Source organism: Bos grunniens, chromosome 12 (genome assembly GCF_055505025.1).
Source record: "Bos grunniens cultivar Pamir isolate PY7600 chromosome 12, Bosgru_T2T1.0, whole genome shotgun sequence".
NCBI lineage: Eukaryota > Metazoa > Chordata > Mammalia > Artiodactyla > Bovidae > Bos > Bos grunniens.
This window is the reverse complement of record NC_141176.1, coordinates 82588426-82602393: the sequence shown is the minus strand read 5'-3', so window position 1 is coordinate 82602393 and position 13968 is coordinate 82588426. Positions and strand designations below refer to the sequence as shown.

The 13968-nt window shown below is 47.7% G+C and overlaps 1 protein-coding gene across 1 annotated transcript; it reads left to right on the top strand.

Annotated features, from left to right (window-relative positions):
• Window positions 1-2041: 2041 nt before the first annotated feature.
• LOC147361996 (G protein-coupled receptor 183-like) lies at window positions 2042-3286 on the top strand. Its single transcript, XM_086328408.1, has one exon. It carries the CDS (start codon window positions 2219-2221, stop codon window positions 3284-3286), a length of 1068 nt encoding a protein of 355 aa, XP_086184534.1. The 5' UTR covers window positions 2042-2218.
• Window positions 3287-13968: the final 10682 nt, after the last annotated feature.

Sequence of the window (13968 nt, the reverse complement as noted above, 5' to 3'; positions counted from 1 at the left end):
TCAGGACCGATTTCCTTTAGGATGGACTGGTTGAATCTCCTTCCTGTCCAAGGGACTCTCAAGAGTCTTCTCCAACACCACAGTTCAAAAGCATCAATTCTTCAGTGCTCAGCTTTCTTTATAGTCCAACTCTCACGTCCATACATGACTACTGGAAAAATCATAGCTTTGACTAGATTGACCTTTGTAGGCAAAGTAATGTCTCTGCTTTTTAATATGCTATGTAGGTTGGTCACAACTTTCCTTCCAAGGAGTAAGTGTCTTTTCATTTCATGGGTGCGGTCACCATCTGCAGTGATTTTGGAGCCCCCAAAAATAAAGTCTGACACTGTTTCCATTGTTTCCTCATCTATTTGCCATGAAATGATGGGACCAGATGCCACGATCTTCGTTTTCTGAATGTTGAGTTTTAAGCCAACTTTTTCACTCTCCTCTTTCACTTTCATAAAGAGGCTTTTTAGTTCCTCTTCGCTTTCTGCCATAAGAGTGGTGTCATCTGCATATCTGAGGTTATTGATATTTCTCCTGGCAATCTTGATTCCAGCTTGTGTTTCTTCCAGCCCAGTGTTTCGCATGATGTACTCTGCATAGAAGTTAAATAAGCAGGGTGACAATATACAGCCTTGACATACTCCTTTCCCAATTTGGAACCTGTCTGTTGTTCCATGTCCTGTTCTAACTGTTGCTTCTTGACCTGCATACAGGTTTCTCAGGAGGCAGGTCAGGTGGTCTGGTATTCCATAGTATACATAGTGTATGATCTCATTAAAGTTCAGAAGCAGGTGTGCTGAGTTGTGACTTTTTAAAAAATTGTTTTATTGGAGGACAAGTGCTTTACAATGTTGTGTTAGTTTCTGCTGCACAACAAAGTGAGTCAGCTGTGTGTATACGTATGTCCCCTCCTGCCTGAGCCGCCCTCCTTGATCCCCCCGTCCTACCCTTCCAGGTCTGAGTTACGGTTTTATGTTTTTAAAGATTTATGATTTTATTTATTATGATTTTATGGGGTTTTTTATGTGGACCATTTTAAAAGTCTTTATTGAATCTGCTATAATATTGCTTCTGTTTTCTTATATTTTGGTTTTTTGGCCCCAGTTCAGTTCAGTTCAGTTGCTCAGTTGTGTCCGACTCTTTGCAACCCCATGGACCGCAGCACACCAGGCCTCCCTGTCCATCACCAACTCCCGGAGTTTACTCAAACTCATGTCCCATGAGTCAGTGATGCCATCCAACTATCTCATCCTGTGTCATCCCCTTCTCCTCCTGCCTTCAATCTTTCCCAGCATCAGGATCTTTTCCAATGAGTCAGTTCTTCACATCAGATGGCCAAAATATTGAAATTTCAGCTTCAACATCAGTCCTTCCAATGAATATTCAGGACTGATTTCCTTTAGGACAGACTGGTTGGATCTCCTTGCAGTCCAGGGGACTCTCAAGAGTCTCCTCCAACACCATAGTTCAAAAGCATCAATTCTTTGGCATTCAGCTTTCTTTATAGTCCGACTCTCACATCCCTACATGACTACTGGAAAAATCATAGCTTTGACCAGACAGACCTTTGTTGACAAAGTAATGGCGCCAAGTCATGCAGAATCCTAGCTCCCCAAGGGGGGAATTGAACCTGCACCCTCTGCGTTAGAAGGCGAAGTGTTAACCACTGGACCACGAGGGAAGTCCCTGAGTTGTGATTTTAGAAGTTAGGATATTGATTAACCTTGAGTGGAGATAGAGGTTGGGGTAGGCAAAGGTGAGCTTCTGGGGGTGCTGCTGAGGTGCTTTACTAAACTGAGTGCTGATCACACAGATGTGTTCATTTTGTGAAATTTTTAATAAAAAAAAGGGAGATACTGTTCATGGGCATGTGATTTCAGCAAATTATGAAGTGTCCAACTCTCACTCATGTGAGAGTTGGGCTATACAGTTAGTATTAGGGGTGAGGGCTTCCCCAGTGGCTCAATGGTAAAGATTCTACCTGCAATGCAGGAGACACGGGTTTGATCCCTGAGTTGGGAGGGTCCCCTGGAGGAGGAAATAGGAACCCCACTGCAGTATTCTTGCCTAGAAAATCCCATGACAGAGGAGCCTGGCGGGCTACAGCCTATGGGGTCACAAGAGTCAGCCACGACTGAGTGGAATAACAACAGCAACATATTAGAGGTGTAACCCTGAGATACAATGCTACATTTCATTTTCTTGTCTTCCCAAGGACCTGTATGACATGGCTTCAAGCACGGCTGACCCAAGCAGCCTCGTCCACCACACCAACTCCTGCCTTCCCCACCACCCGCCCCGGGTGGCCAGTGTGATGCTGTCTCTGTTCTACACGGCCCTCTTGATCTTTGCTGTCCTGGGAAACATCCTGGCCCTTCGCCTGGCCTATCAGAAGGACAAGAAGATCAACTCGACAGGTGTCTTCCTGGTCCACCTGTCAGTGTCCGACCTCCTGTTCGCTCTGACCCTGCCCGGAAAGATCACCTACTTCTTGCTGGACTTCAACTGGCCTTTCGGGGAGGGGCTCTGCAGGCTGACGGCCTTCATCTTCTTCGTGAACACCTACTCGGGCATCTACCTGATGACGTGCGTGAGCGTGGACCGCTACTTGGCCGTGGTCCGCGCCCACCAGGGTCCCCGGCTGCGTGAGCCTGGGCGGGCCCAGCTCATCTGCGCGGCCATGTGGGTCCTGGCGACACTGCAGACGGCGCCCCTGCTCGGGTTCACCATGACCATGCGCGTGGCCGGCAGGCTGACCTGCATGGAGTACGACAGTGTCCAGCGGGTGTTCACGCTGCCCGTCATGGTCCTGGTGACCTCCTCTCTGAGCTTCTGCGGGCCGGTGGCCATCATCCTCTTCTGCTACGTGAAGATCGCCGTCAAGCTGTGCAGGACGGCCCGGGACAACCCGCTGACGAGCCGGGGGGGCCACCACCGCAGAGCCTGCCTGCTCACGCTGGTGGTGCTGGTGGCCGTGGCCGTGTGCTTCGTGCCCTACCACCTCCACGTCATCCAGTTCATGGTGACCAAGATGCTCCGCCAGCCCACCTGCTCCGAGCAGAGGGCCTTCAAACTGTGCCTGCAGCTCACCGTCTGCCTCATGAACTTGAACTGCAGCATCGACCCCATCGTTTACTTCTTCGCGTCCTCCCGTTACAGGAAATGGCTCCGCCACTTTCTGAAACTCAAAGCATCACCATCCTCTCCCTCCTTCCCGCAGGGAAAAGCTTCCTCAGAAACACAAAGTATCAACCAGACAGGAGGCTCCTCGCCCTTGGAGGAGAATGAAGTCTAAGAGGTGATGGGCTTTCATACTGCACCTGGGGGTCAGGGGGAGGACCCCAAGCTTGTACAATTTGGGGATTGGGTTCTTTAAAAAAAAAGAATACAAAACCATAGATGCAAAGTTAGGTACAAGGTCATGGAAGGTGAGTGAGGAGCTCTGAAGCAAGCATTCGTTAGCTTTGCCATAAACCTACTTCTGGGGCTTCCCCGGTGGCTCAGCTGGTAAAGAATCTGCCTGCACCGCGGGAGACCTGCATTCAATCCCTGGGTTGGGAAAATCCCTTGGAGAAGGGAAAGGCTACCCACTCCAGTATCCTTGCCTGGAGAATTCCATGGACAGAGGAGCCTGGTGGGCTACAGTCCATGGGATTGCAAAGAGTTGGACTCAACTGAAGCGACTCAGCACACAGCGTGCACCTCTCATGTATTCTAATAAACACTGCTTCGTCCTTGGCCTCTGAAGGGTGTGCAGTTTCTTCTGGGAAAAGAGTATTTTCACATCAAATGCAGTCATGACCAGAAGAATCATTGGCTGAGCACTAGAGTCACAGTTTGGACAAGGTTTCTGATGTGGGGAGGCAAATTGTTGTAAAGAGCAAAAAATTACCCCTCCCCCCCAAAACCAAAATCTCTAAAAGCTTAGAGTTAACATTTGCAAAAATGCCAAGGTTTTCCTGACAAAGTAAGAAAACGAGAGGAAGACACCCTTCAAGTTATTGGCCTGGCAGCCTCTGGGGTGGGGGAATGCGGGCGAGGGACTGGGTGATCACTTTTGTAGGAAAAGTCTGATCTGGCGCAGAGGGTACACCTTCCCGTAGCGCGTGTGTGGGCAGGGACAGACTGGGGGAAGGAAGAAAGACAAGCACGTGGGCGTGAGCCTTCCTTTTTCAGTCGTGCGTGTCAGAAAGTGCGTGTGCACGCCGAGTGTTGTTTGCATTCGGTCAAAACAAACCTTTCATGGCACTTTCTTGAGTTTAAAACACAACACAGATCATTTCCACTTGGGCGATTTTGAATTTTTTGTGAAATAAAACATGTATTTGCCTGCCAAAGTGCGGGGGGCACTGGGATCAGCGTGAGATTTGTCTCAGCCACGCAGGTCCAGCCCAACCTGCTCATGACCTCTGTGCTCCCTCCACCTCACGGGCACCCCCAGCCCTCCCCCAACCCCATGGAACCCCCCAGCCCTCCCTCCATGGACTCCCTAACCCTCCCCCATGGGGAGGCAATAATGAAGCATCATCAATCCGGTGACTTAAACCAACAAAAATATATGCTCTTGTTCTGGAGGCTAAAAGTTCAAAGCCAAGGGGTCAGTAGGGCTGGTTCCTTCTCAAGCTGCAAGGGAGACTGATCTAGGCCTCTCCTGGCTTCTGGCGCTTTGCTGCAGTTATTGGTGCTCCTTGGCTTGTCAAACATCACCCCCATCTCTATCTCCATCTTCACCTGGTTTTCTCCTCGTGTGTCTCCATCTTCACACGGCATTTTCTTCTTTTCCTAAGGACACCAGTCACCTTGGATTTGTTGTTGTTGTTGAGTCATTGTGTCTGACTCTTTGTGACCCCATGGACTGTAGCACACCAGGCTTCCCTATTCTTCACTTTCTCCTGGAGTTTGCTCAAACTCATGTCCATTGAATCAGTGATGCCATCCAACCATCTCATCCTCTGTCATCCCCTTTTGTCTTCAATCTTTCCCAGCATCAGAGTCTTTTCCAATGAAATCAGCTCTTCATATCAAGTGGCCAAAGTATTGAAGCTTCAACATCAGCCTTTCCAATGAATATTCAAGGTTGATTTTCTTTAGGATGGACTGGTTTGAGCTCTGGGCAGTTCAAGGGGCTCTCAAAAGTCTTCTCCACCCTAATGACCTCATCTGAACTTGATCACACCTATTTCCAATTAAGGTCATATGGGTTAGGACTTGATCTTATTTGGGGATCCAGCGTTTAACACCCACCCATTTCTGAGCACCCCTCTTTCCACTCTTCTCTGGAAGAGTCTCAGCCCATCCCTGACCCCTCCTGTAAGCCCCTGTGATACCACATCAGAGTCCTATGACCAAAGTGAGACTTGGAGGAAGGAGTAAGAAGAGTCTGCTTAAATACTAGTTGGTCCAAAAAAAAGGTCAACTGCCACAGTTTGTTTTTCAGCCCCAATCAAAATAATTGCATGTCAAAATGGAAGCATCAGAGTGACCCCCTCAGAGGGTCCCCTCACTCTGCGTGTGGGAGCTTAGTCCAGAGGAAGGTGCAGGGCCGGTGGGTGGGGGGTGGGCCCTGTGGGTGGGGGCTCTATAACGAGGTCCCTGGGTCCCATTCTGGCGCATGTGGAGGTGTCTGGAAAGTTCTGCCCTTGGGTGGAGGGTCTCCTCATGACTTCTAAGAATTTTGATCACTTGACAGTTTTAAGGAGGAAGAATGGAGAGTTTCAGAAATGGAGTTGATAGATGCCCAAATGTCCCTCTGGCTGTCAGCTTTGAATCCCTACTCCATTGGCGCCACCACCCACTGCAAGCTAACCAAGGCCTAGCTTTCACTACAGTTTTCTCTCTCCTTGCCACGCCACGGTGCACGGGCCAACACGGAGGTGAAGTCCCTCTGGCATGTGTGGGCTTGTGGGCGGCCAGGCTCAGATGGGCCGGGTCCCCCATGGAGACCCCAACCCTGAAGGTTGGGTCACACCTCAGGCCACAGGAATCCCTCATGATGGGGACACTGGAACTGGTGACACGCTGTCGCTCATTCGCTCTAGCTCAGTGAGGGCGGGGGCCATCGAGGCAGCTGGATAAGAAATCGGGGGCAGAGGCCCCTAAAATTTCTTGCTGCCACCCTTTGGGAGACCTCTTTGGCAATTTCCCCAATCTTTATGAACTTCTTGCTGTTCTTTCTTTGTTTTAAAATTTTAGATTTTTTTCTCCCCCTTTGTTTCCCCTCTATTTATTTATTTGGGTGTGTTGGGTCTTGGTCATGCGGGATCTCTAGTTGCAACGCATGGGCTCTCTGGTTGTATCGTGAGAGCTTAGTTGTTCCATGGCCGGTGGGATCTTAGTTCCCCAACCAGGGATTGAACCTGAGTCCCCTGCATTGCAAGGATTCTTAGCCACTGGACCACCAGGAAAGTCCTACTTACTCACTATTGATACCACGATAGACATTCATTAGCAGACCTCACTCAGCCATCTCAGGAGCTCTGTGGGTCTGAGGGTCACAGACCGCACACTGCCTACTGGTGGCCAGTGGCTTCTGCCCAACTCCTGGTCTTCTGTGCCCCCAGTGGGGCTCTGGGCTCCTCAAGACACAGCTGTGTTTTTTCCCAAAGCTTCTCGTATCAATTGTTATCAAAATTAAATCATTATTATATAAACCAATAAAGTATAAAGGCAATAAGAAAGAGCTGTTGTAAGAACTAAGTTAAATGCTTTGGGAAGTTTGGTGAAGGTGAATCGCTTACAAAACAAAAAGTGCTGTCACGACAGGCGTGAGTGTAACATTTATAGGTCATTTGGAAAAATGCAGAAAACCAAGATGACACACAATCCGATTGCATTGCTGAGTTCTGGGGCTAACTTCAATTAAAAAAAATAATCCATGCCTTATGATCCAGCAATCCCACTGCTGGGCATACACACTGAGGAAACCAGAAGGGAAAGAGACACGTGTACCCCAATGTTCATCGCAGCACTGTTTATAATAGCCAGGACATGGAAGCAACCTAGATGTCCATCAGCAGATGAATGGATAAGAAAGCTGTGGTACATATACACAATGGAGTATTACTCAGCCATTAAAAAGAATACATTTGAATCAGTTCTAATGAGGTGGATGAAACTGGAGCCTATTATACAGAGTGAAGTAAGCCAGGAGGAAAAACAGAAATACAGTATACTAACGCATATATATGGAATTTAGAAAGATGGTAACAATAACCTGGTGTACGAGACAGCAAAAGAGACACTGATGTATAGAACAGTCTTATGGACTCTGTGGGAGAGGGAGAGGGTGGGAAGATTTGGGAGAGTGACATTGAAACATGTAGAATATCATGTAAGAAACGAGTTGCCAGTCCAGGTTCGATGCGCGATACTGGATGCTTGGGGCTGGTGCACTGGGACGACACAGAGGGATGGTGTGGGGAGGGAGGAGGGAGGAGGGTTCAGGATGGGGAACACATGTATGCCTGTGGCGGATTCATTTTGATATTTGGCAAAACTAATACAATTATGTAAAGTTTAAAAATAAAATAAAATTTAAAACAACAACAACAACAACAACAAAAAATAATCCAAACTGGAACTCATAAGCGAAGCAATGTGGGTGTGGATTATGAAAGACACACATTTCTAATCAGTACAACTACAATTTTCAAAAAGGCTGTAGTGACATTAACACCATTGACATGTTTTAACTTAAAATATTTAATATATGGGCTTCTGTTTGTGTGTGTGTGTGTGTGTGTGTGTGTATATATATATATATAATACTCATATGTATGTGTGCTAAGGTGCTTCAGTTGTGTCTGACTCTGTGACCCAATGGACTATAGCCCACCAGCCTCCTCTGTCCAAGAAATTCTCCAGGCAACAATCCTGGAGTGGGTTGCCATGCCCTCCCTCCTCCAGGGGATCTTCCCAATGACCCAGGGATTGAACATCTTACATCTCCTGCAATGACAGGCGGGTTCTTTACCACTAGCACCACCCAGTAAGCCTGATGAGTCACTGAAAGTTCAAAATTTAAGCTGAAATGCATTAATACACATAACCTACCAAACATCACAGTTTAGCCCAGCCTATCTTAAATGTGCTCAGAACACTTATACTGGCTTACATCTGGGCAGGATCATCTAACACAAAGCCTATTTTTTACAGAAGTGTTGAGCATCTCATGTAATTTATTGAATTCTGAGCTGGCAGCGCAAAACAGAATGTCCGTCTGGGTGCAGAATGGTTGTTGACCTGTGACCTCACGGCTGATGGGGATCTGCGCCTGCCACTCCCAGTGTTACCAAAGAGGGCCGGGCTGAAGAGAACCTCTACAACCAGGAAAAGATAAAAATCCGAAATCCTAAGTACAGTTTCCACTGAATGGGTATCACTTTCACACCATCATAAAGTCAACAAATTATAAGCCAAACCATTGTTAAATCAGGCCCCATCTGTGTGTGTGTTCTGCAGTTTATCCAACTTTTTTTTTTTTTTCATTTTATTATTCATTTAATGGAGAAGGAAATGGTAACCCACTCCAGATTCTTGCCTGGAAAATTCCATGGACAGAGGAGCCTGGCAGGCTACAGTCCATGGGGTCACAAAGAGTCAGACATGACTGAGCATGCATGCATGCAAGCATTTATTTAATATTTAAGCTCTCACACTAGATTTTTACAAGCTGGTGAACACTGACAAAATTATTTCTTCCACAGAACTATAACCAAATGTTCCTGGACAGTATACATATATGATTGAGCTAATGTCAATACACATCACCATTTAATAAATTACATAAAGAAACAAATTGTCAAGTTTCCAAATATTAAGTTACACAGCTCAAAGGCTTCAGTTTAGTTCAGTTCAGTCACTCAGTCATGTCCTACTCTTTGCAACCCCATGGACCGCAGCATGCCAGGCCTTCCTGTCTATCACTAACTCCCGGAGCTTGCTCAAACTCTTGGTGATGCCATCCAACCACCTCATCCTCTGTCGTCCCCTTCTCCTCCTGCCCTCAATCTTTCCCAGCAGCAGGGTCTTTTCCAATGAGTCAGTTCTTCACATCAGGTGGCCAATATATTGGAGTTTCAGCTTCAGCATCAGTCCTTCCAATGAATATTCAGGACTAATTTCCTTTAGGATGGACTGGTTGGATCTCCTTGCAGTCCAAGGGACTCTCAAGAGTCTTCTCCAACACCACAGTTCAAAAGCATCAATTCTTCAGTGCTCAGCTTTCTTTAATAGTCCAACTCTCACATCCATACATGACTACTGGAAAAACCATAGCTTTGACTAGATGGACCTTTGTGGGCAAAGTAATGTCTCTGCTTTTCAATATTTTCTTCCAAGAAGCAAGCATCTTTTAATTTCATGGCTGCAATCACCATCTGCAGTGATTTTGGAGCCCAAGAAAAAAAAAGTCTCTCACTGTTTCCATTGTTTCCCCCATGTATTTGCCAAAAAGTGGTGGGACTGGATGCCATGATCTTAGTTTTCTGAATGTTGAGTTTTAAGCCAGCTTTTTCAATCTCCTCTTTCACTTTCATCAAGAGGCTCCTTACTTTTTCACTTTCTGCCATAAGGGTGGTGTCACCTGTATATGTGAGGTTATTGATATTTCTCCTGGCAGTCTTGATTCCAGCTTGTGTTTCATCCAGCCCAGCATTTCTCACGATGTACTCTGCATATAAGTTAAATAAGCAGAGTGACAATATATAGCCTTGACGTACTCCTTTCCAGATTTGGAACCAGTCTGTTGTTCCATGTCCTGTTCTAACTGTTGCTTCTTGACCTTCATACAGATTTCTCAGAAGATTTGATTCTTGACCTGCGTATCAGATCTCTCATATGCCTATGTCAAAATGTTAAATGTCTGCTTGATTCATTAGCAGAAATCTACTTCTTATTTTTGCAAGAGAGGTTGAGAATCATACTTCAAACAAAATGAGTTGTAGTTTGCTCAACTTTTTGATGTTAATTGACTAACCACCGTTTCTCAGTCTAGGACAAGAAGGCTTCTGGCAGGTGGCATTTGTACTAAAAATCGTGATGCGATATTGTAATTCATTTGTTGTTGTTCAGTCGCTAAGTTGTCTCTGACTCTTTGCGACCCCATGGACTGCAGTACACCAGGTTTCCTTGTCTTTCACTATCCCCTGGAGTTTGTTTAAACTCATATCCATTGAGTCAGTGATTCCATCCAACCATCTCATTCTGTCATCCCCTTCTCCTCCTGCCTTCAATCTTTCCCAGCATCAGGGTCTTTTGCAGTGAGTCGGCTCTTTGCATCAGGTGGCCAAACTATTGGAGCGTCAGCATCAGACCTACCAATGAATATTCAGGACTGATTTCCTTTAGGATTGACTGGTTTTATCTCCTTGCAGTCCAAGGGGCTCTCAAGAGTCTTCTCCAGCACCATGGTTCAAAAGCTTTCATAATATATATTTGGTCACTCAGATGACCAGAATTCTTTCTCATATATATTTGGTCTTCATCTACAGTTCCTGGCTCCCAGCTCCGAAACCTTGTAATTCCCTAAGAGCAGAGAATCATGTAGGTGTGTCTTATTATATGAACAAGGTGATTTTTGGAAGCACCTAAGGATGGGGGCTGATCGCTGGGAGAACTAACCATCTGATGAAGAGCTTTCTGTCCCACCCCTCTATCCTCCAGGGAGGGAAGCAGGGCTGGAGGTCAAGCATGCTTCCCCCTTTAAACTGGTCCTTAAGTCACCAGCAGGTGTTGATGTCATATTTATCTCTGTGCAGATTTGAACTAGACAGAACCCAGCCTGCTGAGGGCTTTGAAAAGACCTCTGACCCTGGTGGCTTGATGCATAGGAAAGGCTGGCGTCAAGCAGAGGCTACTGAAATAAGGGTTTTACAAAACCTGCACAGAAGTACTAGGCTGGGCAATGTTTAGACACAGTGCAGTACTTCTGAGGAAACTCAGTACCTAATGTTACACTAAAAACTCCACTCACACAACTCTCAGGATAGCAAACTGGCTGTGAGTCCCTGTGAAGAAAGGAAATGGCAATCTTGTAGGGCAGAAAAGTCAGCCACCTGGGCTGGGCTCCCCCACTGCCCTCTCGGGGGGCCCAGCACCTCTCTGCAGGGGCAGGGGGACCAGAACCGACTGATGAGCAGGGACCTGGGACCCCTTTCCCACCACGACACAGGCCCCCGTCCCCCGCCCCTGGGTTCCCCGTGTCCTTCTGACAATCCTCTTCACCTTCAGCCTGGAAGAGAGGGCGAGCATTGCAGGGGTTACCTGACAGCCACTATCTTCACCGAACTCAAGGGCTCAGTTCAGAGGCAGGGTTTACAAAGGCTCTGGGCACCGGCCCCACAGGAACCCAGGGCTCCTGGTTAAGGACGCCCAGAAACATCAAGTCCAATCTGCTGTTTAGGCTCTACCTGGCCACCCGGAAAAATGGAGACTTGTCCTTAATAACAATTTAATCTCAGGGTAGAAGCTGTATTGCCAGCAATGCTCCTAACCATCTGATGAAGAGCTTTCTGTCCCACCCCTGGAATGCTCCTGGAAGTCTGGGGGTCAACATCCTGACCTCGAATGTTGGGCCTGTTAGGAGAGCAGCTGTGGTTTCTCAGAAGCCCGGGATCGGGGAGTTGGGAGCAGCCTGGGGAGAGCTGGGTGGCCTTGGGCAGTCAGTGGTTTGGGAAGAGAATTCTGGCCTCACAGGAGGAATTGCGGTCCCACGCAGCAAGAGAGGGTTTCCCTGCCCCTTCTCCATGCAGAGAGCAAGGTGGCCAGCACAAAGGGAGGAGCCGCGGGCCCTGTGATGTGGTCGGAGCTGGAGAGACTGGGGCAGGAGGCAGGCAGTCAGGACGGTCCCCAGGGGAAAGGTTGGAGGTGGAACACGTGAGATTTTCCTTCTCTGCTCCCACTGCCGCTGCAGGTTGCATGGGGGCTGGAATTTCCCAGCTGGATGCCAGGTCTGGAGCAGCCAGAGCAGGAGACACTGACTGTGGGGAGGGGTGACATGATTACAAGGAAAAAAAAACATTTTGAATCCCAAACTCAGTCTAGGCTTAGGAGTCAGGACTTCGAAGGCAGGTTTTCTTTTATTTGGGAAGGGGAGGGGGTGGTTCACTATAGACAACTTTTTTCCTTTTCTTACAATGTGGAATCCGCTCACTTGAAATTTAGGCCCAATCTGTTGCCTTTTGCACAAAATTCACAGCCTACATGCTCTTTATTCTAGATCTTGGCCATCCACTCCATTATTCTTGCCTGGACAGAGGAGTCTGGAGGGCTATGGTACATGAGGTCAAAAGAGTTGGACAGGACTTGGCAAGTAAACAAAAAAAAACCAAGCCACATGGCTCCCCAACACGCCCCTTTGCCACACATCCCCATGTGTGACTGCAAGAGGGGTCTTTGAGGGGTGCCATCAGCCTGAGACTTCGAGGTGTCTTGACAAGAGGCATGAGTGTCTTCAGGAACTCACACTCTGGCATCACGTGCTGTCAGCGACAAACTGCTGGAAGCAAAAGCAGGTCAGGGGTGGGAACCGCAGTCACACACAGAAACTCGTCTGGGAGTCAAGTCAGACGTGGAAGGGTGTGTGTGGGGACAGGAATATCCTAGAGGGTTGGTGATGGATGAAGGGGGACAATGGCCTGGAAGCTGCAGGAAAAGGATGCAAAATAAAGGGTCACCAGTGGGAAGGTGAGACCTTGGCAGCTGCAGGGAACTGGAAAAGAGGCTGAAGGAAGCTGTTACTGAATTCCTGGCCAGTGAATCCCAGACAAGGTGCTGAGGCAAGCAATACGACTTTATTCAGCGAGCCTGCTGACCGAGAAGATGGCAGACCAATGTTTCAAAATAACCATCCTGTTGGGGTCTGGATGCCAGGTTCTTTTATGAATCAGAGATCCGGGTGGCAGGGGGAAGGGAAGAGAGGTGAGGAAACAAAATAAAAAGGCCATTTAATCTCCAAGATATCTCCTAGAATGGTAAGCCTCAGGCAGGGGGATGTATTAATTTCTTCCTTCCTCCCAGGTAGACAGGGTCCTGAACAAAGGCAGTTTAACAGTCAGGCAGAGGGGCAGGATTCTCTGAGGCAGGCCAGTATATATAGGATTATAGCAACGGAAAGCAAGTTGAAGAAACAGCTCTAACACGGAATCAGAATTGACTTCTCCCTGCAACAAAGCCAGGACAAAGCTGAATGGTCACGCCACCCTCACGGACTTCAGTTCTGGAAAAGGACTGAAGCAAAGGGTGGCCGGGGCTCCTTTCAGCTGGCCAAGGCTCTCTCATTGAGGAGGGAATCCTAACAAGAAAGCAAACAGCTTGGGGGTGGTGAATTCTTTTTAAAATTTAGGCCTCACCTTGGGATCCTGTCAGTGGGCTCTCAGCTCCCTATCCTCTGGGAGAGAGATGGTGGAAAGTCTCGAGTGAGAATTTTGCCTCTGGTTTGGTTTTACTTCACTAGGCGCTGCCTGGAAGGGAGGAGGAACTCAGGAGATGGTGTGTTTTTGGACACGGTTGCTCCTTTCCTGTGACATGTTTGCACTGGAAGCCCAGAGGGTGGGTTTAGATTTGCTGTGGAGGTGACACACGAATCTGCCCTCTTAGGCCCTCTGGTCAAGCTCTGTCAGTGACCGTGGTTGAGGACATCCCTGCACTGTTGACTGTCCCTACGATCTGAGACATGGACACTCAGATCAAGTTGTGGCCTCTCCTTGGGACCAGCTAGGCTCCCAGAGTCACCTCAGCCCCCATTCTGAGCAGCCTGATGGCCCTGGCAAGCCTCAGGATGGGGTCTCACAGGGGCCAGTCCTAATTTACAGGCACCAAAGAGCTCCTCTCACTTCAAATAAGGACCCATATCTTCTCCAGAAAGATGAACAGTCTGGTTAAAAAAAAAAAAAAAAAATTGGCTGGTAAAGAATAGCACAGCCTAGAACAAAGTTTTATTTAGGTTAACTCTAACAAAAAAAACACCACCACCAAAAA

What these genes read in the sequence shown, in the direction of transcription:
- LOC147361996 (XM_086328408.1), top strand. Translation starts at nt 2,219, where the DNA reads ATGGCTTCAAGCACGGCTGACCCAAGCAGCCTCGTCCACCACACCAAC.